The sequence below is a fragment of the Physeter macrocephalus genome, chromosome 14 (genome assembly GCF_002837175.3).
Source record: "Physeter macrocephalus isolate SW-GA chromosome 14, ASM283717v5, whole genome shotgun sequence".
In the NCBI taxonomy this organism is placed as follows: Eukaryota; Metazoa; Chordata; class Mammalia; order Artiodactyla; family Physeteridae; genus Physeter; species Physeter macrocephalus.
The window spans coordinates 131,274,011-131,300,117 of record NC_041227.1 but is presented as its reverse complement, the minus strand read 5'-3'; the positions used below and the strand labels follow the sequence as shown (position 1 = coordinate 131,300,117).

The 26,107-nt window shown below is 54.8% G+C and overlaps 2 protein-coding genes across 2 annotated transcripts in view; both read right to left on the bottom strand.

Moving 5' to 3' along the window:
* Window positions 1–76: 76 nt before the first annotated feature.
* Window positions 77–22,258, bottom strand: LOC102977297 (WD repeat domain phosphoinositide-interacting protein 1). The gene is made up of 11 exons (XM_024130323.3): window positions 22,084–22,258; window positions 17,640–17,736; window positions 11,476–11,573; window positions 10,734–10,826; window positions 10,001–10,071; window positions 8,616–8,723; window positions 5,500–5,664; window positions 4,591–4,698; window positions 3,854–3,972; window positions 3,328–3,428; window positions 77–595 (listed from the first exon to the last, which is right to left on the bottom strand). Exons 1-11 carry the CDS (start codon window positions 22,168–22,170, stop codon window positions 548–550), a joined length of 1,095 nt encoding a protein of 364 aa, XP_023986091.1. The 5' UTR covers window positions 22,171–22,258; the 3' UTR covers window positions 77–547.
* Window positions 22,259–22,296: 38 nt separating this feature from the next.
* The window catches only part of LOC129392726 (WD repeat domain phosphoinositide-interacting protein 1-like), a 6,571-nt gene continuing 2,760 nt past the window's right edge, over window positions 22,297–26,107 (bottom strand). The window contains exons 2-3 of the mRNA XM_055089813.1: window positions 24,165–24,247; window positions 22,297–22,568 (exon numbers count right to left, since the gene is read on the bottom strand). Of these exons, the coding sequence (XP_054945788.1) occupies window positions 22,297–22,568; window positions 24,165–24,247 (355 nt within the window). The remainder of the gene's footprint in view (window positions 22,569–24,164; window positions 24,248–26,107) is intronic.

The window sequence follows — 26,107 nt, the reverse complement described above, 5'->3', positions numbered from 1 at the left end:
GACAGGTCAGACGGCTGTATTTTAAAGATTTTAGGGATGCTTCCTGCTTTCAGAAACCACACAGAAGTAAAGTTGTAAAGCCTCAAAAGTGCATTGCCATGGTTTTATTATCAGTGTCCTAAATGGGACTGAAAGGTCATAGATGACTTATTGCAATCGCTGCAGAAACCTTTTTGCCTGTGGCTAAAACAGCCCCTCTCTCTACGTCATATACAAGAAATACAGCTCAGAGAGATTCTCCCGGAAGGACATTTCTACGCAGCATACGCTTTCGAAAGGATGCTCTTTGGAATATAAAATCAGGGTTATAGACCAAGACGGTGCGTCCATGTGGACGCTCTGGCTGGGACACGCTTGCGCCAACGGCGGGCTGTGGATTCGCAGCGGCCCCCGCACCCAGCGGCCGCCGGGGCTGGGACGAGCCTGCCGGGCAGCCGGCCGCGTCCCGGCCTCCTGACCCCCTTCCGCTCACGCAGCCGCATGCCTTGCATCCACCTTCCTGGTCGCCTCCAGAACCGCCTGACAGGGCGGCCCTGCTGCTTGCTCATCATGACTGCTTCGCTTTGCCCTTCTGATCGCCGCGGCACAAGATTATCTACCGAAATCAAAACAGAACAGCCTTACTCTTTCCGGGAAGGGGCTGACGGGCAGGCTGCACCGTCAGCGGACCTGTGCCCACGCGGGGTCGGGTGTGGGGGGGGGGGCAGGCCGGGCCCGGCAGAGCTCTCCCGCCTGTCTGTCCACAGGCCGACCCTCGCGTGTGGCCACGGAAGAGTCACCCGTCTTCTTTAAGTGTAGACGAGGTGGCAGTGATTTCAGAAAATACTTTTTTTACAAAAAGTATTTACAAAAATATATGTGTGTATTGATATGTATATGGGTTGCTTTTTTTTTTTTTTTTTTTTTTTAAGGCTCATCTTACTTGTAAACACAGACTGCTAAATCACCATGAAAAAGTCAGTAAATACCCTGGGTCCCAAGAGTAAGACGAATGTCAGAATATATGCAGACTTGTCAAGGTTGGCTTGTTACCGAAACCAAAGCTACTCCCTTCCTGAATACAGCGTCTTTCTAAGGGACCAGAAATGATCAATTCTCTTTTCTCTCATTGTGCTTGGAGCAGAGTAAATCCCAAGGAGATGAGAGGGATCATACCCAGGTTGGTGTCAGTATATTTTTAAAAAAAGACCAGCAGTGATGACCCAGCGAGCCCCTCAGGAGATTATCCGAGCAAACCTAGGCTCGTGTCCGGGAGAAGCTGAGACCCCAAGATCCGTCAGGATCCCGGAAGGTGTTAAGGAATGTGGGTAGAGAGGATGATTCTGGACAGATGTTTGCAACAGGCATGGCAGTTCAGAACAGAGGCAGAGAGAGGAAGCTGTTCAGCATCTCCAGTGGACTGTCACTGCCAACGAGGACATGACTGATATGGTCCCTCTTGCGAGAACGTCCCAGGGGCGCCCGGGCCCCGATCCTTGTGCGCCGAGATGCAGAAGCCCACCCGCTACCCCACTGCTCTGCCTGCAGGCATGAGGGCAGGGCTGGGGTCTGATGGTCTCCGAGACCCCTACCACCGGCTCTGCACACGGGGGCTGCTCCGAAATGGCTAGGGCCTAGCGACCGTTCTGGGGAAGCTCGTTCAGTGATCGACAGTCTCACTGGCAGGAAGCCTGCCTTCTACATAAATAAAAATCGACACAGTTTAAACCGACTTCCACTCATTTGGTCCTTACGAGGGAGACAGGACGAATGGCTTGTACCAGGCTTCCTGGCACCGAATAAGCAAACAGGCCTTTCATTTTAGGGCTAGTTCTTAAGCGTCTCCAATTTTTTTTTTTTTTTTTAAACTCCAAATGATCTGCACGGTGTACGTATTATTTGATACAGGTTTTCTCTGGCAAGGGATCACCTTCTGAATGCCGATATCCAAATTCTGTAAATATAAGCGGTTTCGAGGTCTACTCTGATTACAGTTAAGTATCTAACAATCTAATAATCTTTTATAGCAGTCACAGACTTTTACCAAAATTGCTGATTCCATTAAGATTCCACACGTATACCCACTGCATCTGACCTGCCCTGGTTCCCGGAAGATACAACTTCAGATAAATGACCACCAACTTTTGGGGGGGGACAGAAAAGCTCCCGCTATAGCGAGTAGGGGCAAGAGAACCCCAAAGCAAAACAGCTGGTCTCTTGGGAGGTCTACGGGGAGACGTTTTTAAATGCATAATCGGTATTTTTAAGAAGGACTGCTTTCCACCCCTCAAATGTAAACTTTACTGGCTGGCACTGTATTTGACAGTCTGTCCATTAAAAGCCAGAAATGCCGATCTCAAGCTGCAGCCCACAGAGCCTTTTGGGAAGTCAGGAACACGGCCCTGCGGTCCTGCACGAAGGGCCCTACAACAGCTGTTGTTTTTCTCTTACTAGACTTACTAGACCGTCCTGTGGATCTCTGCAAGAGAGAAGCCAGACCCGCACTCCGTCCTTTGGCAAATGGAATCCAACTGACCCAAAATCATGACCAAGAGAAAACACTGCAGCCCAAGATCTATGCCCAGTGGCTACTTCTCTCTGCTTCCAGGAGGGACAGTCAGCTGACCCTCCAAGCCTTGGCCTAAACACTGCTTCCATCTTGAAACGACTTCAAGTGGACCGTCTGGGCTGTTTTCCGACTGAAGCTCATAAGAGGGGTCTCTGTGTTGCTCTGAACGGAAGCTTAAAGAATCAGAACCAGGGGGACAAGCTTCTCTTCACCCCGGGATGCTGAGAGGAGCCACGCCCAGCGCCCAGCTAAGCCTGGGCCCTCGCTGCCAGGACGGCTGAAGCAGGATGCTGGGGAGGTGCCCGGCTAGAGGTGCCCGGGGGGCTTCCCACCGTCGCTCCGCTCTCCGAGTGGCTGTTAACTAACAGGGGTCAGTCCTGTCGGAGCCGGAGGAGGGCGGGGGCCCAGCCCCGTCAGAGCACCACCTTTAGCACCACAAGGGCGGCAACGTCCTGCTCAGGGCATCTCAGGAACCTCAGGAAAATAAGAGCTTAGACGGACCAGTTTCTCCCTGTGAGCGGCAAAGAGGGTGCTAAAGAAGCCAAGCCAAGGGGTCCGGGCCTCCGGAGGCGGGGAGGCCGCCAGGGCGCCCTGGGCAAGTGCGTGGTCATCCTAACGCTGTCGGGTGGGCGAGTCTGGGGGGTGTGAGGCTTCCCGGGTGTCGGGGGAGGATTGGCTGTTACAGACGCGACAGCGGGGAAAGGACTCCGCCCCGAGCGCGGGTGAGGGATCTGTCTAAGCACACGGACTGGGCGCTCTTAGGGGTCCCCGATGCTCACAGGGGGGAACTCATTCTCATCATCAAGACGCACTGGTCCCGTCGCGAACTCGTGTTCGGGGATGACCTCTCCTCGGAGCGCCCCGCCATCCTCGGAATAACCTGGAAGCCAACAGCGAGACGTGAGAGAGGCCACGGGGTGTGTTCTTAGGCCGCGACCCCGGGGCCGGGCCTCAGCAAAGCGGGCATCCGGGGACCCGGGGGGCAGGCTGTGCTTCCGACGAGTCCAAATCCTTGCCGTTTACGGCCCGAGGCCCCTGGGCGGCTGGTCTCCTCCACCCGCCCGCGCCCGGCTCCTCCAACTTCCCACCTGATTACAAACCGTCCAGGAGGCAAAGGGTCGCCACTACGTGTTAGGGAGGCGACCACTGGGGGCTCTGCCGGCCCTGTTCTGGGACCCGCGTTTCAGGCTATGCCCGTGGCCTCGTCTGGAGGAGACACGTGGTTCCGGGGCAGCGCTCCGTCCACAGGCGGTGGTGACGGGAGAAGTGGGTCGCTGTCGCACAGGTGCCCCCGTGCCCGCTCACCTGGCACCGTGGAGGCTGCAGATGGGCTTGGTCTGGCTACAGTTGCTGCGTAAGACTGAGGTAATGAAGGTCTGAGGTCATTTTCTTTATTCTCGTCGGCAGTTCCGGAGCCAAGCAAGCTAGTTGCAGCGATGGAGTGGGGGGAGGGAAGAGACAGAGAGGTCACCTCACGCCCAGGACGCTTCCAAAAGGCAGAGCACCCGGAAGCCCGTGCTGGGCCCCTGGACTTCAAGGCATACACCTGTCAGTTCCCTGCCAGGTCAGCGTGGACCAGCGTGACCTTCACCTGCCAGTCACGGGATTTCTCCTCTCTGGCGTTCAGGAAGCCGAGAGCGGTGCTGTGCCCCTCCTGGCACGCGCGGGCAAGGGCACCCGGGAGCCCCAGCTGAGGGGGCACTGGCAGCTCGGGGCATCCTGTCCGCAGCAGGAGGTTGCCCTGCCCTTGGCCGCAGACGTCAGGAGAACGTCTCAATTCAGTTTGGTACACGGCTCTGAGCGCCTGTTATGTCTGAGGGACCCCGGGAGGAGGAGGGCCCAGCAGGGAGGTCCCATTTTGCATGTTATTGAGCCCTACGTGAGCCCAGCACCCAGCAGGGCCCCTCTGGCTCTGCCCCTGGGCCCGGCCCTGAAGGAGGAAGGGAAGCGAGAGCCCCGAGGCTGGTCGCTGTTCTGGGCTGAGGGCCACACAACACAGCCGGCTCTTGAAAGGCCGGCTTTCTGAAAACGGGTCTCTTCACCTGTGGGTCTTGATTAAGACGCAGTCTCCTCCATCCTGAGGGTCCAGGTTGTAGATGTAAAGGTGTCCGCTGGACGATGCCACCAGGAGCCTCGGCAACTTCTGGACCCTAAGGGCCAAGAAGACGTGCTGGGCTGACAACGTGCGCGGGCGGCAGATCCGCTTCCAGGGACGAAGCCCCGCCCCCCCCCCGCCCCCGGGGGCGTCACCAGCCTCTTGTCCCGACATCCAAGAACCCGCAGCCCGCTGACCCCAGAGTCTGGGTTTCTGGTGATTTGCTTGCATTGCGTCCTAGTGATCTGCCTTGAGGATGACTTCTTGGTTTTGACCGTAATTGTGTGGGTGAGACAAAAGGATATGCATACGCCCTGCTGCTCTGTGAGGTTCCCCTGCCAACAAAAGCGTCCGCCGACCTGCCTTATGTGTGTCTCTGCCTTCAACAGCGGAAGGAAGGACGCAGGTGCAAAACTGGCCCCCGTCTCTGCTGGCTAGTTTTACAAAATTTTTCAAATGTTCGGCTTTAATCGACACTTTTTAACGTCTTAGATAAAACACCTGTCGACCCCATAGGTATCTGGACCGACCGAGACTTTGGAACTAGAGCCTTTTTACATAATTCCGTAAAAATGGGAACTGTCTTCAAGACAGTGTCACTGGAACGAGAAGGTGAAAATTCCCATGCCAGCTTCCAGCTCAGCTTCTCAGCCCCCGGAGAAAGGGCCCACCGGACGGGAAAGCAGCTGACCGGCCACGGGGTGTGCCGTGGGTCCCGACCTTGCGAGCCCTTCTTGGCTCCCTTCTCTTGCCTTTCTTTTACACCTGTGTGTGTGTGTCTGGGGCAGGTACACCTGTGCTCTGGGGAAGCCAATCCGTAACGGTTTGTGCCTGAGGCGGGCGGCGCTGCACGTACGTAGCGAGGGTGCAGATGTTTCTGTGCCCGGAGAAGCCCAGGCGCCCGGTGGCAAAGGCCCTGTCCTGGTTCATCATGTCGGACACCTGGGTGGGGAGGTAGTTGGTCGCAGCCATGAACATCTTTCCCACGTAGCTGGTCCAGGTCGAGGGCTCCTCTGGTTGGCTGGGGAGCAAGGCACAGGCGAGGAGGGTGAGGCCACGCCGCCCCCTGGCAGCCGTCCAACCTCCCCGGCCGACGCTGGGAGCCGCGCTCACCGCAGCGGGAAGGGACTGTGCCCAGGCATGCCGTTCCGCCCACCCGAACGCTCGGGACGTGCCATTCCGGCCGTACCCAGAGGGCGTCGAGGGCTCGTGTGTCCTTCGGAAGAGCCATCGCACGGCCGTTAAGAGGTTCCCAGTGCGACGGCCTTCCTGCATTAAGCAAGCTGAATCTGATGATCAGCCTGATTTCTAGGTTCCTGGAAGGGGGCTGGGCAGAGAGTGAGCTGGAATCAGTCCCTGGACTCTGTAACCTAAGCCCAGGCCTGTTCTGGGCTCACGGAAGAAAAGAACAGGCCGAGCTCAGCGTCAAGGCCTCCCAGCCAGGCCGCGTGGGAAGCAAACCTCCGGGCAAGATGCTGGGACAGGTGTTTGGTTACAGCCCTCGAGCCACCCGGGTGGGTGCTGGCAACGCACAAAGGTGGGGGGAATTCAGAGGGACCTGGTGTGCCCCCTGCAGTCCCCGCGCCGCACGCTGGGGTCTCTGGCAGACAAGGGGGGACGGCTCTGTGGTGAGACGCAGGCGGGCAGGGGGGACTGGCCTCTGCGCCGAGCAGCCCGGCGAGGACCAGGGTGGCCGCATGCGCCCCAGGCACCCCGGCCGAGAGGCCGCTTGTCCGGGGGACGCATCCTGGTGAGGGACACGGCCCGCGGCCCCGAAGCCCTGGGGTTTATTCCTCCCTGTCGCCACCTGGACAAACCTCCCTGGGCCTCGAGGTTCTCGTGCGGAGGCGACGGGCGCTTCCAGGCTCCCGCCGTCCCCCTAACATCCTGGGCATCGTGGGACACGGCTCGCGGCTCGCCCTGGCGCGCTGCGCTGAGGCGGGGGGGGGAGTCCCCGAGAGGTAGCGACACACCCAGGTCCTGCATCCGAGGCGGGGCGCAGCACAGAGGTAAAGGGAGGAGACGTGAGCGCTCCAGGCCGGGGCGACTCCAAGACCACGGAGGAGGGAGGCGCGGAGGGCGTTCCTTCACCCCTCATATCCCACCGTCCTCACTGGGGACGACGGGGACAGTCACGGTGCCCCGCCCGTGAGAACTAAAGCGGCAGCACAGCGCAGGGGCTGGCGCCCGGCGAGTGCCCTCTCATAAGAGGGGGTCTCCGGGGCTGGCGGGACTGAGAGGCTTGGGGGTTGGTCGCCGGGCTAGGCCCCGAGGCAGGTCTGTCTCCGAGCGGGGTAGGGGGGCAGGAGGGGGGCCCGTCAGATGCTCCGGACGAGCATCCGAGAGTCGGGGCCACGCTGGGCCGGCGCAGGGGGCAGAGGCAGGGAGGCCTCAGCTCAGGCCTCAGCTCGCCGCAAGGTGCGGCGAGAAAAGCCTCGATGCCATACGGCACTTGATGTTCTCTTTCTGCCTCGCTTCGCTTAGTCTGACAACCTGTGGGAATCGAAACTGCGACACAGCTGAACTCAGCTGCGACACAGAAACAGACTCACAGACACAGAGAAGAGACTGGCGGTTGCCAAGGGGGAGGGCCACGCTGGGCCGGCGCAGGGGGCAGAGGCAGGGAGGCCTCAGCTCAGGCCTCAGCTCGCCGCAAGGTGCGGCGAGAAAAGCCTCGATGCCATACGGCACTTGATGTTCTCTTTCTGCCTCGCTTCGCTTAGTCTGACAACCTGTGGGAATCGAAACTGCGACACAGCTGAACTCAGCTGCGACACAGAAACAGACTCACAGACACAGAGAAGAGACTGGTGGTTGCCAAGGGGGAGGGGGGAGGGATGGAGGGGGAGGGGGAGGGATGGAGGGGGAGGGTGGGGTGAGCAGGTGCCAATGAGTGTATACGGGACGGAGAAAGAGCAGGGCCCCACTGTGTAGCACAGGGAACTGCGTTCCACATCCTGGGATAGACCAGAAGGGGAGAGAACATGAGAAAGAATGTGTGTGTGTGTAACTGAATCACTGTGCTGTACAGCAGACATTAACACAGCATGGTAAATCAACTCTACTTCGGGACTTCCCCGGTGGTCCAGTGGTTAGGTCTCCGTGCTTCCATTGCAGGGGGCATGGGTTCAATCCCCGGTCGGGGAACTAAGATCCCGCATGCCTCACAGCACGGCCAAAAAACAAAGTACAGTACTTGGAGCCAGATTACAGAGATTCATATCTGAGCCCCATCTCAGACTCAATTTGATAAAAAAAAAAAAAAAGTGCATACCTTAATTCTGAACATCACGTGAGCCTTCAGTGAGTCGTAATCTTTTTGCAATGGTAACATCAAAGATCACTGATCACGGGTCACCCCAACAAATAATAGAATAATCATGAAAAAGTTTGAAAAACGTTGAGGATGATCAAAACGTGACACAGAGACACGAAGCGAGCAAAGGCTCTGGGGAAAATGGCACCGATGGACTTGCTCGAGGCAGGGCTGCCACAAACCTTCAGCGTGTAAAAAAAAAAACGCAGTATCTGCGAAGCACAACAAAGCTCGAAGCAACACCACCAGGTTGGCCTGTGCATCCCGGTATTTGTAGCGAGCGAGCAAACACTCTCTAGGGTTTACTCCGTGCCCGGCGCTACACTGCGTGCTTTCAGTCCAGGCACTCACAACAGGCCTAAGATGCATACATGATCATTAATATTTTAGGTCTGGTGGACGAGGAAACAGAAGTACAGACAGATTAGATCACCTGCCCGAGGTCTCGCCGCTCACACGGGGCAGAGCCGGGCTGCAAACTCAGGAGGGCGACCCCAGCTCACATCACCTAGTCTTTGCTGACGCTCCCTCCCCACTTGGTGGGGACAGAACGAGTAAAGCCAAGTCCGTGGCGTTGACAGAGAGAAGAAGTCACGTGCGCTGGCCGGACAACCACGATCTGACTCTTTTAGTGTAACGAGCGTTTCGTGTCCTACCTGGGGGCGAGGTGCTCCAGCTTGAAAATGTGCACGGTCTCCGTGTTGCTTGAAGCACAGAGGAGTTGCGAGTCCATACTGAAAGCCAGAGAGCTGATCGTCACGTACCTGGAAACACAGCCACACAGGGATGGGTGAGCCCGGGGAACGAGGGTAACAGCCTGAGAGTACAAAAATCAGCTTCACATATATATGTAAGAAAACCTAACTGTATCCAGAAGAGTTTGAGCCCAGGCAGACCTCGTTTTATTGGGCTTCGCTTTATGATGCTTCGCAGATACTGCGGTTTTGTTTTTTTTTCGCAGTGTAGCGCCGGGCACGGAGTAAACCCTAGAGAGTGTTTGCTCGCTCGCTACAAATACCGGGATGCACAGGCCAACCTGGTGGTGTTGCTTCGAGCTTTGTTGTGCTTCGCAGATACTGCGTTTTTTTTTTTACACGCTGAAGGTTTGTGGCAGCCCTGCCTCGAGCAAGTCCATCGGTGCCATTTTCCCCAGAGCCTTTGCTCGCTTCGTGTCTCTGAGTCACGTTTTGATCATCCTCAACGTTTTTCAAGCTTTTTCATGATTATTCTATTTGTCATGGTGACCTGTGATCAGCGATCTTTGGTGTGACGACTGCAAACAGATTACGACTCGCTGAAGGCTCGGGGGATGGTCAGCGTTGTTTAGCAATAAAGCATTTTTAAAATTAAGGCATGTACATTTTTTTTTTTTTAGACTCATGCCATCATCGCACACTTAACAGACTGCAGGATAGTGTAAACATCTCTTTCCGAGGTACGAGGAAAGCAAGAAATGTGCGTGGCGTGCTTTACTGTGATACTGGCTTTACTGCGGTGGTCGGGCATGGAACCCACACTATCTCCGGGGTCTGCCTGTGTTTTCTAAAATCCCTTCAACACTGTATCATTCATACTTTGAAATTAGCATCGGAAGGAGTCACACTGGGTCGCTTCTCAGGTGAGAAGAAACCAAGCATCGCCCCTTCCCGTCACGCTGGAAGTCTTCCGTCTGTGAGCCCTACAGCGGACAGGACCCAGACCATCACACTTCTCTGTGCCGCGGGAGGATCGGCAGTTAATTTCGGGCTGCGACTCCCGGGCCTGTCGCATTTCTCCGCGACGGGCCGCCCTTGGGCGCGTCAAGAAAGGGCCCCCCCCCCCGGCTGGAGGCCCGGGTCACAAAGCCCTCTCAGCTCTCAGGTGTTCTGAGGGCTCAGCGGGGCCTCTAGTCAGTCACCTGAGAAAGGACCATCGTCCCTCCTCCCGGGCAGGGCGGGGGGCGCACACAGCCCCTCTGTCCTCTCCCCGGACGGCTGCCCGCCGTCCACTGCAGGACCCCCGTGCGTCCTCTACAATGGCTTTTTACGATGAGCACACAGACCTTTTCATGCCTCTCCGAAACTCACAGAGCTTTTGCCCGTCGGGAACCGAGAACACCCGGATGACGGTGCCCTAGGAGAGAAAGCAGGCAGGCATTTCGTACCGTGAACGGCTTCACGCAGCCACGTCGCCCCTTGAGAGCCGAGCTTGCGTGATTGGTTCTGGGCATCTGTCTCAGGAGGGGAAGCGCACAGGCTTTTCTGCATGTGTGCTGTACAGACCGTTCTCGGAAGGTGAGCGGCACAGCCTCCGTCTCCCTGCCCCGCGCCCCCAGCCCAAGGCGCCGGCGCGCTCGTTCAGTCTGCTCTGGCCCCCTCAGACATTCAATCTCTGCCCGTCAAAAATACACCTGTTTTTCGTGGCATCTGAAATTCAGCTCCATCACCTTCCCTGGTTATTCCAGACAGAAGATGTCAGGCTCCCCTGCTGACCAGCCAGGCAGTTTGTTTCTACTGTGTTTATGGAACGCGGCATCTCTCCGTATCTGTGATGACGGGCGCGCACGTTTCTTAATCAGACCGCAAGGTTCTGGGCAAAGCGGCTTGTGTCCTGCGCAGCAGAGGCCCTTGGTCGGCCGAGCTAATAAATGCAGCGCCTCACGCAGGGGCCGGAAGGCCTCCCTCCGGAGTGAGGTCTGAGCGCTGGGGTCACCGGGCCCCTTCCACCAGCTCTTTGGGGCCCAGGGCCCCCGGGCCCCCGCCCCCCAGCAGGAGGCGAGCCCCTGAGGAACTCACTTTCTCGGAGGCGCTGGCCAGTCTGGAGCCCGAGGCGTTGAAGGCAATGGCGGCCAGCGCCCCCTCGTGGGCAGCAATGGTGCAGACCGTCTTCTGTCGGCGAAAAGGAAAACGGAGGTTGATGCTGGGGCACAGGGAGGCCGCTTTTCGTCTCCTCTCCCTCCTCTTTCCTTCCGAGACACCCTCCCTCCTCTGCTGGGTTCCCTGTTTCCCTCTTTCCACCAGGCCGTGTGCACAGAAGCTGCACGTCGCTTCCCGGTGTATCTAGACGCTGCTGCAAGGGCTGCTGCGGTTCTGTCCCTTTTCCTGCCCTCGGGGAGACGGGCGACCAGCCGTGTGGCCAGTGCGGTGACATGACTGTGCTCTCCGCGCTGCGGCTCTAGGGCCCGGCTTCCTGCAGCAGTCCTGCCCGCTCTGTGAAGCTCGGAGAGCAGAGGGCAGGACATGGGACACGGCTGCACGCTGTCGCAGGCCGCGCCACGGCCCGGCAGGACGCACTCAACCCCGCGATGGCCCCCAACTGCCACGGCGTCTGTCCGGGCCTGGCAGGCTGCCCTGTGGCTACGTGGACGGGCGGCGATGAGGGCCAAGGGCATGACCTTCCCGTCCACACCCCACAGCTGTGGCCGGAGCGGCCTGCGCCTCTGCACCTCGCCCCCCGGCCACCGGGCCCGCCCCTCGCCTGAAACTGACCACGCGGCCAGGCAGGGCGCTGGGCCGGCCGGGGTCACCGCCAACTTACCAGGGCGTGTCCGTCGTAGAGCACGATCTCGCCTGTCGTCCGGCTCCCAGGATAGGCCACGTAGGAATTGGAATGGTTGATGGACAGGGCACACAGACCTGGCGGAGAGCAGACCGCACGTGAAAAGCCGGCGTCCACGCCCGGGAAGGGCATCTGGACGCGGCACGGCCACAGCGCCACCTGCTGGCGAGGGGAGGAGCGGCCCTGCAGACCTCGCCTCCCAGGGGATTCTTCTAATCCAAGGACCCTGATCGAGTAAATTCCCGGGACGACCTCGTGATTGGACACCGACCGCGTCCACGCCACAGCTGAGACGTCGCAAGTTAGACTATTTTAAACATTCTTCTCCGCACTGTGCCCCAGGGCCCTGAAGTAACGTCTACTTCTCTTCCAATTCCGTCACCCTCTGGGCTACAAGCCCCTAACTGAAATAAAGGGCAGCTTGTGGTGGCCTTTCTGCAGGTGATTAAATGTCACTTTAAATTGGAGGGTGGGGAGGCTGGGTGGCTGGAGGGGAGGACCTATTTAGAAATTGTTTCAGAGCCAAATGTCCTGCCTCGATAAGGGAAATGGGCGCCTCCAGGGGGCAAATTCACTTGAGGGCAGTGAAGACGGTGTGTCTGCGTCGGGACAAACTAAAGAATCAGGACACGTTGGATTTAAGAGGCTTCAACAATATTCCGGAAGAGTAAACACCAAGTCAAACCACTGAACCAAACCTAAGCCATTTTTGTTTACACGGGGATTGGAGGGGCGGGGGAGGATCCTAATAGCATTTAAGAAAAGGATTTTCACAACAATGGTTTCCATTCATAGGGGTGTACGTGACAGAAGTGAATTCACGGAATTACCCGAAGCATTACCAGAAAAGGAACGTCGAGATCAGGCAAGAGAGGCCCTTTTTAAATACAAAAGGTAGCTTTGTTACAAGTTAGTCTGTTAAATGGGTTTCTTGTCAAAGCATAAGAGAAACTTCAGATCAGGCTAAAATGGACCTGACCCTCATCTGTTGGGGGCAGGGCAGAGGTTAAAACAAAAGCAAACGTGGAGAATGCGAACCAAGTTCCGACCTCCTGCTCGGGCTTTGCCGAGGACCCACCAGGCTGTGCCCTTATCACCTGCCAGGCAGCTGTGGGAGGAGGGTGACAGCCCAGCGCCCTTTCCTGCGGGCTTCCTGCAGCCCTCTCGCCTGTACAGGGTCACCCGGCCTTAGAAGAGACCACTCATACCTTTCTCAGTTTTGCTGAATGTTACACCCCCATGACTTATTTTTTAACTGTCAGTTTGTACCTTTTGACCCCATTCAACCATTTCACACCTCTCTTCCTCCTGACCCCCAGCCTCTGGTAACCACCAGTCTGTCCTCTGCATCTGTGAGCTTGTTTGTTTTGTTTGAAGATTCCACATATAGGTGAGATCACATGGTATTTGTCTTTCTCTGCCTGACTGAATTCACGTCGAGTGATGCCCTCAAGGTCCATCCACGTCATTACCGTGGCCAGATTTCATCCTTTTTTATGGCTGAGTAGTACTCCATTATATCTATACGCCACACCTTCTTTATCCACTCATCCATCGATGGACACTTAGGTTGTTCCCATGTCTTGCCTGTTGTAAATATTGCTGCAATGAACATTGGGCTGCAGATATCTTTTTGAGTTAGTGTCTCCACTTTCTTTGGATAAATACCCAGAAGTGGGATTGCTTAATCATAAGGTAGCTCAGTTTTTAGTTTTTTGAGGAACCTCCACACCGTTCTCCACGGTGGCTGCACCAATTTACATTCCCACCAACAGTGCATGCGGGCTCCCTTTTCTCCACACCCTTGCCAACACTCGTCTTTTTGGTAATAGCCATTCTAATAGGTGTGAGGTGACCTTCAGAGTTGTATATTAAAATGTAAATATTTCCAGAAAGGAAGGAAGCTTAAACTTCTTCAGCTAACATGGAACTCCCTGTAACACATAATGGAGAGTCAGTTGACACGAGATTCTGACAAGAAGGGACCAAGGATGGTGGCGAGGGCAGGTACACCCGGCCACGTAACCACGTACCTGACAGCTCTGCCTCTGGCTCGCACCTCGGCCAGCCCACCTGAATGTAGCCAAGGGGCCGTGCGTACCAACCTTTGCAACTTAATGACGGTCCCCAGAAATGCTGAACGTGAGCTCCTTTGGCTTCCTGTGGTCCAATTCTCAGACAGATCCACCCAGCTCTAGGAATGCACTTTATTTCTTGTGAAGCCCCCAAGGAAAGTAGGAAGACTTTGCTATAGGCTTAGATATTCCCGTTCTGCTCATCTTCTGTTTCTGTCACAAGTGTCCCCTGAAACGCTTTATAGGAAGGGAAATGAGCCTTTTCTTTTTTTTCTTTTTTAAAATTTATTTATTTATTTTTGGCTGCGTTGGGTCTTCGTTGCTGCGCGCGGGCTTTCTCTAGTTGCGGCGAGCGGGGGCTACTCTTCGTTGCGGTGCACGGGCTTCTCATTGCAGTGGCTTCTCTTGTTGCGGAGCATGGGCTCTAGGCGTGCGGGCTTCAGTAGTTGTGGCTCGCGGGCTCAGTAGTTGTGGCTCGCAGGCTCTAGAGCGCAGGCTCAGTGGCTGTGGCGCACGGGCTTAGTTGCTCCGCGGCATGTGGGATCTTTCTGGACCAGGGCTCGAACCCGTGTCTTCTGCATTGGCAGGTGGATTCTTAACCACTGCGCTACCGGGGAAGTGCCAGCCTTTTCTCTGATATTATTTTATAATATAAAAGTGATAGTATAAAAAATTTGTAGAGCTCAGAAAATATAAAGAAAGAGAAAAAAAAAAGCACCCATAATTCTAAAACCCAGAGGCTTTTCACTATGCTCAATTTTTGAGTATATTTTCTTCTGGCCTTTTTCTTTTTTTTAAATATAAGGAGTTAGGTTTTGACGTGGCTTTTGGACTTCAGACTTGACACACGTTTTCATAAACCATGGTCAGCTGGAATCCCACTGACATGGTTTGGCTGTAACCCTTCTGCAGGTGAAGAAGAAAAATATGCCTGATTTCCATTCAAGAACCAGTGGCACCATCGGCTGGAATTAGAAGGAAGTCCTGTGATTCTAAATCATTCTTACCTTGGTATTTACAGTATTATATGTCAAAATTAAAGCAAGTTAACAGTGATTTATAAGATGCAGTTCCCTCTGGGTCGATTAGTGGAGTATGCTTTCCAGTTTTTAAACACAGAAAGGAGAGAAATCGTCTCTGTACTTACAGATGCTCTATGCTACCATCTACCCCACCTGCATTACATTTTCAGAAAGAGCGCTCGCTGGGGAATAAACGGCTCCTCTGTCCCATTATACACATTGCTGTGCGGTGTAGACTGCTCCCCCAATATTCCGTGAAAGCCTGTAAGACCGACAGCATCCCCAAGTTCTGCCGTTGGCGGATTTTTTTATGGAGATTTCCACCTTCGGCTGCTCAGGGCACAGACTGCTGTGCTAGCAGGAAATTAACCTCGAGCCCCATCTGGCCAAACCCTTTAAAGGAAGCAGCCTGCAGTCTTTGACACAACAGGAATGGGCATGACACAGACAGACAGAAGGAAGGAAATTCACAGGCGCGACCGGTCCTGAGCGTGAAGCAATGACAGGACTCTGTGTATATCACGTATCCGTAGTTCACAAAGTCAAAAGACATTCAGAATTTGTGCGGCTGAGCCAGTCAGCCAAGAGGCCCCATCTCCTTGTGTACCCGTGAAGATTCATCAAATCAAGGGCCAGAGCTTCCATCTTACAGTTTTTTGTTCAGAAAATACATGAGAGGGCGGGAACAAATAAAGGAGACTCCTGGCCTCTGAGGATCTTACCTTTGTGGTTTTGGAGGCTCAGAGTCTGCTGGGGGTCCTTGAGCGAGGGACGGGTCCTGTCACTGCAGGGAAACTCTGACCTGTCCCGAGCCTGCCCTCCTGGCTGGAGATGGACGTGAGGCATGGAACCGGCCGGCGGGCGAGCCTGGCCGAGCCTCGTGTGCCCAGCAGATGGGACTTCGCTCTCAGCCCCTCCCCGCCCTCGGGGAGTCCTCCGCATAATAACTCTCGGGGGTACAAAGGATCATCCCCGTTTTACTGAAGTAGGAAGAGCTCAGGGGAAGCTGAGAGGATGATTATAAATGTCAGCATTTGAAGCCGTCTTGGCCTCTCTCTCCAAAGAACGTCAAAGGTGTAATAAGACACACGTTTTGGTCTTTCAACCCACCCCCGGTCTTTCAGAAGGAAAGGCCAGATCTCCCGCCCAGCCCGCTGGTAATGTTTACCTGAGGACACACCTCCCATCATTTCTAAGTTGTCTTGAGGTCAGAGGATTCCCTTGGTGAGGCGCACACATCCTAACAGGAAGCACAAATGGCCCTGCACCTGCAAACCTCCTAAACTGCAAAACTGAGGCCATCGGTGCGTTTTCTGAGCTAAGACAAATGGCTGCCTTTGCTCAAAGTTAAGAGGAGGCGGGCTTTTCGCAGGAGGAACAGGTTTGGCCCTGAAGGCGGGCAGCACCATTCCCTGGGCTGAGCGGCTGAGGGTGCGACCGCAGGAGTGAGGGGGGCTGACGGCTTCCCTGGCCCGTGGGACGCCCTCTCGAAAGGCCGCTGACGGTGCCTGGCTCCCCTCCTTCCAAAGAAACGGAGAGTCACAGGCAGCTTGTGAGCTTTCTGCCCACCTGGGATGTCCCCTGCCCGCCTGAGATGTCCCCTGTCCAAAGCCGCCAGCGTCCAGCCCAGGCCCGCGGCTCTGGTGGGTTCTGCTCAGACCCCACTCACCTCCCCCGCCCTGTCAGAAGAGCACATCTTCCTTTCAGCTGTCACCCCCGGGGTCCCAAACCTTCCAAAGACGCCAGGGCACTTGGGCACCATGTCCCAAGGGTTTGGGGTTCCTGGTGTGTGGTCTGTACCTACAGTGCCTACTATGGTCCCGGGCACGTAGCACATCTACAATAAATACTTTTCCAGGTTAGTTCAACCTCTCATTCCTGAAAAACAGCACAAAACAAAACTAACCCCCCACCCCCGTCCCCGGCCACGGTTCCTTCACTTACCACCCTGCGCTTGCGAAACAGGCTTTAAAGTCGTTCTCCCACAGAGCTTTCTAACGGCCCCAATGGCTGTGATCTTTTCAAATACAGTACCGTTCTGTCAGGGCTGAAATTTTAAAGCACTGAAGTCAACAGCAAGGGCCATCTGTATAACTCAGATGGAGACAAGGAAAGGAGGCCAGAGGAGGAATTACTGCCCAGCAGGTGGTGAGCAGGTCACCGCCACAGACGCCACCCCTGTGAGACGGGGGTTACTGTTCCATTTTACAGGTGAGGAAACTGAGGCTCAAAGAGTCTAGGTGACTCAGGTCGGGCCACAGGGATCTTGAAATTCGGTGAAAGTCAACGAATTAGAAAACCGCAGTGAACTGAAGCGATCATTTAACGATACGAAGCCGGGGTGCGATTTACACATACTGCCCTGAGTCATCAGATCCGCAAACTGTCCTGGTGTGGTGGCCCCCGTTCCACCGCACCGCTTCCTTCTCGTTTACTTCTGCCGCCAGGATTCACAGGATGTCATCGCCTGCCATTTCAACCTGACCAATCCCAGCTGCTCCCATTCTTAAATCAGGAGAATGTATTGAACAGTGTTACAGCTGAGAATTTAATACAGTCCAGCCTCCTAGCATATCACCCACGTGGAGAGAACTGTCTGCAACGTAAGAAAACACGCTTCTTTTCGCTTTGGATCGTCTGTCGCCCGGTCAGGTAGAACCCACTTCCGATTATGACGTCTGCTCTACACTGAACAACCAGCAAAGATAGCTAGGGGTGAGCACCTTGCAACGTCAGATGCAGGACGTCTCCTACGTGTCTGCCTAAATGCTTTGACACGTTTGCCGAGAACGGGTCCCAGGGGAAAGGAGTTTCTCCCAGGCTGCGGGGAAGGTCACACGGCCCTCCTGCAGGACGCATGGCCTAATGTAATCTGAATCTGCCGCCCCGCCGTTAAGACAAAGCTTCAAGGCAAACACCACGGAGATTTATAAAGCAATGAAGGACAAACGCTGCTTCGGGTTTTCAATTTGGGTGGAAACACAGCTGGTGCAAAGGAGAACCCGGACGCGAGATTTGGGGGCACCCGGTCCGGGCTGGGGCTCACCTGTCGGGTTTGGAGGAATATCCAGGATGGTCTTCAAAAGCTTCATGTCTTTAATGTTGTGAATGTAAATGGACTCCTCCAGGCAAACGAGCAGCCTCTGAAATCACACAGACCCATCAATCTATCGGGGCTGATTTCCTCGAAAAGGGCCCGACCATCCCGAGATCACCCCTCTTTCCTGCGAATCCTAACCCGATTCTAAGCCGAAGGGGGAGGCATTTTCCTGATCAATTTGAAGCTTACGTTACGTGCGCACAGCCGCGTATACCTCACCGTCCACCTGGACAGAGGCACCAAATACAGGATCTTTGGAAATTCCATTTAGAAATCGAGATTCCCTTCTTGTTTTTGTTGTTGGCTTTGTTTTTAAAAGTACTTTTCCCTCTCCTCAGTCCGGGGAGCCTGGACCCTTCCTGATCAGACTGCCTTTGCCAGTGAAGACACTTCCGGGTAAACGTCTCGGTTGCCCTCTTCCCATGAGACGGGCCCCCTTCGACGTTCAGAGCCAAGTCCCTTCTTGTCCGGATGTGGGTTCCTTGGCTTCCTCGGCATCTCCCGGGGTTACGTTCCCCTCCCCAAGTGGCGGCCGGCTTGAACTACGATCCACCCAAACGCTCGCCCAGACCCACTCGTGTGCCCTCTCTGCAGCCCCGGCGACGGGAACCCGAGACACCCTCCAGCCCTCACGGGACACCCCGCCCAGCGCCCCTGCCCCGCGGTCCCCCTGGCATGGGCTCCTCTCCCTGGGGCTCCCCCTCCCCAGTGCCCCGACACCCTTCTCTTTTTCTTCAAAGGAAACTTGTCGGGTTTCAAGTCTCTTTCCGAGGGCCCCGTGGAAGCCGGCCTCGGGGTTAAGGCGCCAGGTGCCTAGAGGAGCAGAGTGCCCGGCTCAGCACGGGGCAGGTGCTGGGTGCGAGTGCGGGGCCCTCGGGAAGGGGCTTTCGGTCCAGGGGCTCCTGGCCCCCACAGCCCTCTGCCCCCCTGCCCCTGCCGCCTCGGCGTCCTTCAGGCCGGCGCTTCTCAGACTCTGATGGGCGCCTGGCGTCCCGGGGCAAGGCCTGGGCTCTGCCTGGAGACCCGCGTTCAGGGGGCTTTCAACACGGACCCCAGACGTGAGGGCCACTGCTCCCGGGCCAGATCCTCTCACCCCAGGGAACAACAGCTCTTGGAAAGGAAGGGACCTAAAAATACCACTAAGAAGCGGTGGGTTCCCCTTCGGGGAAAAGCCTGCGATGCTGTTTTCCCAGCAAGACTTTTCCCAGCTCAGAATTTTTCGGGAGACTGTCCTTGGAAAGGAAGGGACCTAAAAATACCACTAAGAAGCGGTGGGTTCCCCTTCGGGGAAAAGCCTGCGATGCTGTTTTCCCAGCAAGACTTTTCCCAGCAAGGCTTTTCCCAGCTCAGAATTTTTCGGGAGACTGTCACTTGAACCAAGGGGAAAGATAACATTGAAACACTTTTCTCAGGTGTATTTAAGGCTCTGTGGCCACAGCGCTGGGTGCAGAGGGGTGACGGAAAAGATTCTAACAGGGTCTCCAAATGGATGGCATATATCAGTGCTCCTCTAAAATATACAGTCCCTGATTCACCGCACCGCTTCGCCTTTCGCCTGCTTGGACTAGAGTGCTCTGTGCTTGTTGATGTTTCTGGGTTCGGGTTCGCTCCTGCGTCCCCACCCCGAGCCCCACGTGCGACCCCAGAATACGGGGTCTTCACCATGCCCCTTCCTGCAGGGGCAGCCTCCACTCCTAGCTTCTCTGGCCTCGTCCGCAACTTTCCCCACCAGCTCTTAGAGCACCATCTGCTCTGTGGTCCCCTCGGCCGGATTTCGGGTCACCCCCCCCACCCAAGGGAAACACAGAGAGAAGAGAGAGGGGCAAAGAGGAGGCACTTCGTCTGTGTCTCACGTGAGGGCTCGTTCCCGGGATGAGCGCAACCCTGGCAGTGGCTCCCTTTTTACTAATCAAGTCTCCGGTCTCAGCGGAACCCTGGGCTGGCCTCCAGCTCAGCTCGTTCCCTGGCTCTCATCTACTTGTCTAGGACCTAGAAGTCAAAACTCCTTTTGTCAACTAGAAAATTATTTACAGCGTCTGCCCTTGGAGGCTTCCATCCAATCGATCTCTATCTGGGTAACGAGGGCCCCTCGGAACAGATGGTCAAAGAACTGTGGACATTTACAAACCCAGATACATCTGGTTTATTGTCTTTATTCCACAGAATAACTTTCCTGTATTAGTAGAAGGGGATAAACAGCAACTAAAAATGAAACAGATCACAATTACTGAATATTCTTCCTTTCTACAGATTCAGAGGATAAGAGGGGTTTTCTTTCTTCTTAACTCCCCACACAAATCTTGGACTTTTTTCCTGTTTTTCAGAAAGGAACTGCACAGCCTGAGGACCTGATGAAATAGACAGAAAAGCCTCTATTTTCACATCCTCGGGGGGCGCCGGGGAGCGGCAGGACCCTGGCCTGGCAGGGAGGGCACGCTAGCAGCCCCGTAAACCAAAAGTGGAGTCCCAAATCTGAATGTTTTTAAGAGAAGCAAACCCCGAAGACTTCCCAGACCTGTTTCAAATCATCTTCTTAGCAGAAGAAATGCGAAAGGAAGAGATGCTAAAGGAAGAAACGCGAAAGGAAGAGAGCCCTGCTTGGCCTGGGGTCCAGTTGGCTGGGCTGTGAACAGCGGAGAAGTTCTAGGTGCCTTGATGTTCTTTAGGAGATGCGGCAGGGAACGTTGAAGTTAATGAGTGTTTTCTTGAGGAGAGGGTGGCACCGAAAGGTTAACAGCCCCATTTGCTGATGAAAATATCAGAGAGCAAAGCAAGAGAGACATTATAGAAATAAATACCGTGGATGCCATTTGAGGGTTCTGATCTTTACGGGATATTTGCCTACACAGTCTTAATTTTTATACCCTGGCTATCAGCGTAGGCAAAGATAAGACGTCCTGCAAAGAAATTTAATGTTGCAACCAAGACATTTCAGAGACAGCACTGGAGCCAAGAATTGTGCTTAAAAGCCTTCAAGTTGGGGCTTCCCTGGTGGCGCAGTGGTTGCGCGCCCGCCTGCCGATGCAGGGGAGCCGGGTTCGCGCCCCGGTCCGGGAGGATCCCACGTGCCGCGGAGCGGCTGGGCCCGTGAGCCGTGGCCGCTGAGCCTGCGCGTCCGGAGCCTGTGCTCCGCAACGGGAGAGGCCGCAGCAGTGAGAGGCCCGCGTACCGCAAAAAAAAAAAAAAAAAAAAAGCCTTCAAGTTGAAAACCCTCAAACTGCCTCTCCCTCTCTTGCCAAGAACTGGGCTTATCTTCTTTATCTCCCGCTACTCCTTGCTTTTAAAAAACGCCGTATTCTATTTCTCAGGCCATTTTCTACCACCCTGCTTTATACAGACTTGAATGGATAGGCAGTCAAAATAGTGGATCAACCCAAAGAAACAATCTCTCCCTTCTCATAAACTTTAGACAGCACTTTGTCTCACCTGTTTAAAAAAAAAAAAAAAAGTAAGCACTTAATAGTTTAGGTACAAAGGAGCAAACGATGTCCTCAGTGAAGGCAAGGACCTCCAGCACCCTGGGAATATTTAATTGAATACACAGATCTGCTCGGTCATATATAAAGAACCGATTTATTTCTTTCTGTATTTAATAGGCAGCCAGGAAACAGATATTCACTGAGGATTTTTCTACCGGGCACTGTCTTTTCTACCAGGCCTTGCGGTAGCGAGTAAAATGGATACAGTCGCTGCCCTCACAGGATCTAAAGTATAATAATTCAAGGGAAACTCGGCTAATACCCCCAAATGCTTATGTAACAGGAACTTATAGTTTTCAAAAGAATGTATATTGCACGTTTGAGATAAGACTAACCCTTCCTCCAACAAGGAAAACACCACCAGAAACATCTTCAAGGGTTAGCCGGGAGAAAGAAAAGGAGCAGCCTGGCACTCGGTCCCAGCAAGAGGAGGGGCGGTTTCACCGACTGGCTTCAGCACTAACCCAGGAGCACCTCGCCTTCTCTCCAGGAGCTTATTCTGACGGGCGTGACCCCCAGCCGGCAAGGAATGCCACCATCCAGGGCCCAAACAAGAAGGGCGTCCCTCCGGTTTAAGGTGCCCCTGCAGTGGCTCACGGGACAGATTCTGAGCCAGGGTTCCACCCAGCCTGGCTCCAGGGGGACAGCGTTCGCCTAGCCGGCGGTGGATGTTTGAGAAATCACACCAGGCGGAAGGACCGGGGCCCGGGGGCCATCCGGGCAGTCTCACCACCGAGACAAGTGTGTGGCGTAGACTCAAACCATGTCCCCATAATCCTCGGCCTGAGTTTTAAAACCCCCGACAGAGCTGGAGGCTGGTGAGAGATGACCACCCCGAGAGATGCTCCTCTTTCTCCTTGGTCCCCAGCGGCGGGAGCCTTGCGACCCGGAGGGAGGCCCCAGCCCCTTACCTGCCGGTTCAGCCTGATGGACAAGACGTTACTGGAGTAGCTGTAGCTGCAGATCTCGGTGCCCTTCTTGAAGTGGTAGACGTTCATCTGGCGAGGCTTCGCGTGGCTTACCACCACCACCAGGCTGCTGGAGAAGAGGCGCTCCACGATGCAGACGTCGGGGATGTCATCTGCGGGGGGGGGGGGGGGAGGGCGGCCGAGGGGGCGCAGGCGTCAGCCCGCCGGCCTCCTCACCACCCCGAGAGATGCTCCTCTTTCTCCTTGGTCCCCAGCGGCGGGAGCCTTGCGACCCGGAGGGAGGCCCCAGCCCCTTACCTGCCGGTTCAGCCTGATGGACAAGACGTTACTGGAGTAGCTGTAGCTGCAGATCTCGGTGCCCTTCTTGAAGTGGTAGACGTTCATCTGGCGAGGCTTCGCGTGGCTTACCACCACCACCAGGCTGCTGGAGAAGAGGCGCTCCACGATGCAGACGTCGGGGATGTCATCTGCGGGGGGGGGGGAGGGGGAGGGCGGCCGAGGGGACGCAGACGTCAGCCCGCCGGCCTCCTCGGGGTCCTCCCTCCCTTACCGCCTGCTTGCAGACATTCCCCGCCCCTTCCCTCGACAGTGAACGGTTACCCGTTTCCCAAGTTCCCAAGCCCTTTCCGCGATCGACCGACAGTCAGGCAGACCCCGGCGACCAGAACATAAAGCCGGGCTTTCCAGAGCATCCCCTGATGCCCTCTGCGGCTGGAATCACAGCCCCGCCCGCGGGGCCGCTGTCCTCTCTGCAGAACGTATCTGGGAGCTTTGGATCAATCCACTCTTTCTCCACGAGAGGTTTCCAAGGGGTAACTACTCTGTCGGGAGGCTCTGCTTTCGGAATTCTTCTGGTCCCTGTTGCTAAGAGGTACAGGTGCCACCATGATGGGGGAGGGGAGGGGACAGGAACACAGTGAATCCTCTGCCTCCTGCCCGTCTTGCTGTGCTCCCTGACCCTCTCCGGAATCCCCTTCCTGTTGATGATACCCCGGACATCTGTGTTGTGACCAGGGAAGTCCTTCTGTACCCAGGGAGAAGGTAAATCAGGAAGCCTCCTGAGCGCCTGCAGACAGGAGGCCTCCGTGTCTTTCTGGGGACATTCTCCTCACATGCCCGCCTCTCTTGGGCTCCAGCAAGTCCCATAGGGAACAACGCAGGACAGGTACAGAGCAGAATCTTCACAAAAATGTTATAATAAAAATAACATCTTACAAATGAATTGGGAGCCTAAGATATTATTTGCCAAGCCACTTTCTTTCCAGGAAATCCAAAGAGTGTGTTTTCGTCAATATGATGGCGGCATAAACAACAACCTTCCCTGAGACAATGAGAGAGGCACATTTCTAACCTGGACTCGTTTTTAATATTCACTAGAGGTACTTCAGTGTCTTTGATGTGGACTCTGTGAATGGGAGACCACTGCTTTATTAAAACAAGGAGGGCTTCCCTGGTGGCCCAGTGGTTGGGAGTCCGCCTGCCGATGCAGGGGACGCGGGTTCGCGCCCCGGTCCGGGAGGATCCCACGTGCCGCGGAGCGGCTGGGCCCGTGAGCCGTGGCCGCTGGGCCTGCGCGTCCGGAGCCTGTGCTCCGCGACGGGAGAGGCCACGACAGTGAGAGGCCCGCGTACCGCAGAAAACAAAACAAAACAAAACAAAAAAAAACGGAAAATACTTCCATGACTGAATGAATGTTACCACTATTCTACAGTGCCAATAAAAGGGCAAAAAAAAAAAAATCATAAGTGAACTTTCAGTTCGACAATTATAAAAACTGATGACCGTGCATATGAGTATACGAAAAACTCAACAATACAGTTTCAAAGGATTTCTTAATGTAAAAAGAGAATATTACTTAAGCTATTGCCAAATCTTACTAGTGTTTCATGGTGGTTTTTTTTTTTAAAAGCAAGTGCAAAGAATGATTTATATTTAAATCTGAAAAAATACTGACTCTGTAAGTTTGAGGGTTAATGGGGGGAAATGCAGAAAGCTGCGGAGTGCCCCAGCTCAGAGTCTCGAGGGAGGACTTGGGGCCCTGAGATTCTCACACACACACTTACTGCTTCCGTGGACGTGGCCCAGCTGCTCCACAGAACTCAAAGAAAACAGCTTATAACCAGATTTGGTTCCAATCGCGAGGGATCTGTGAAGGCAAGGACAGCCTGGGAATGACAACAGGTACTGGGTCCAACCACAGGTGTGTCTGAAGAGAGACACCCTCCGTGCCTCTAGCCTCATAGGGGACAGGGAAACATACAGCCTCGGGAGCCACTGGATCACTTTCTAGACGGTGAAGCAAGCATGCCTTGTCAGGTGGGCAGGTCCAGTCGAAAGGAAGAAGTCAAAGACAACTACATACAAACACGTGAAATGGTTAAGAGACCTGAAACTGAATGGCCTCTATCGTCAAATGAAGTGTCAGACCCACCAGAGACCATGCTTTCCCAGCTGGGCAGAAATAGGAAAAATGGCATGTTTGACACTATTCATCACAGTGCTATCAAGAGGTAGATTTTTTTTACTTTCCTTCCTTCCTTCCTCCCTCCCTTCCTTCTCCCCTTCCTTCACTTTCTTCCTTCCCTCCCTCCCTCCTTCTTTCCTCCTTTCTTTCTTTCTTTCTTGCTTAAAAAAGAAATAACGTGATCTTAGAAGACACGGTAGGTCATTAGCAGGCAAAATTGAATAGATGCTCCCTTCCATCCCCTTCCATGAAAGCATCTCAGATACTTTAAACCAGTCGTTCTCATCCCTGGCTGCACATTAAACTCACCTGGGAAGTTTTAAGAAAAATACTGATGACTGTTTACCCTGCTTCCCCAACCCTGTGCTTTTTATTTAATTGGATTTCTTTCTTTTTATTTTTTTTCAGTTCAAGTACTTTCACGGGCAGCCATGGTTGGGAACTCTGCTTTATCCTCTGCTCCACAAAGCCGGCACTGCAGCCTACCAGCAGAGCAAAATCTAAACCTTATCTGGGACAACGGGGCCTAAAAGAATTTTGTCTTCTTTTTTTAAAAATTTTTTGGCCGCGCAGTGCAGCCTGTGGGATCTTAGTTTCCCGACCAGGGATCAGACCCACGTCCTCTGCATCGGAAGTGCAGAGCTGTAACCACTGGACCGCCAGGGAAGTCCAGAATCTCGTCTTCTTAATTTTTCACTCTTCAACCGATAGATACAGAGTGTGCACCCATGTTTCCTTGGCCCCAGGATGAAAGCAAATGAGTCCGTTTTGTTCGGCAGCTGAGAATTCCTATCCAGCTCTCTCCTGCTTTGCCCTCAGCACCTCAGTGACGACCAAAATCTTACCCAGAGCACCCTCAGAATAAGCCATCAGACCCTGACCCCTGGGAGACGGGATGTCAGGGCTGGAATGGACCTTAAAATGGTCCTACGTGGACCTGACGATTAGTCCAACTCCCTCATTCAAAATAAACGTATGAAAAGGTGAGCTTCGCTCTTCACGGGGAGACAGAGACTAAAATAGGCAGCTTACTGCTGCAAGCCTCGATGGCCAAGGCTCTTGTTTCACCAGCCTAAAAACGAGAAGGTCATATGATTCTCGCTGGAATTTTTTCCTACCCTAACACTTGTTCTTCCCTGGGAAGGCAGTTGGCTGTTAACCAGCAAGCTGGCCACTTCTGCTCCGTCGGCCCCCCCCCCCCCCACCGACCTGCTGAGCAGCTGAGCTGGGGGATTAGACGGTTGCATGAGGCAGCGGTGCGCTCAGAGCTGGGGCTTGGCTTCTAACGACAACAAACTCGAGAGGCCAGCCAGCCGCATCTTTAAACTTCAAACTAGGGCCTCCCTGGTGGCGCAGTGGTTGAGAGTCCGCCTGCCGATGCAGGGGACGCGGGTTCGTGCCCCGGTCCGGGAAGATCCCACGTGCCGCGGAGCGGCTGGGCCCGTGAGCCGTGGCCGCTGAGCCTGCGCGTCCGGAGCCTGTGCTCCGCAACGGGGGAGGCCACGGCAGTGAGAGGCCCGCGTACCGCAAAAAAAAAACCAA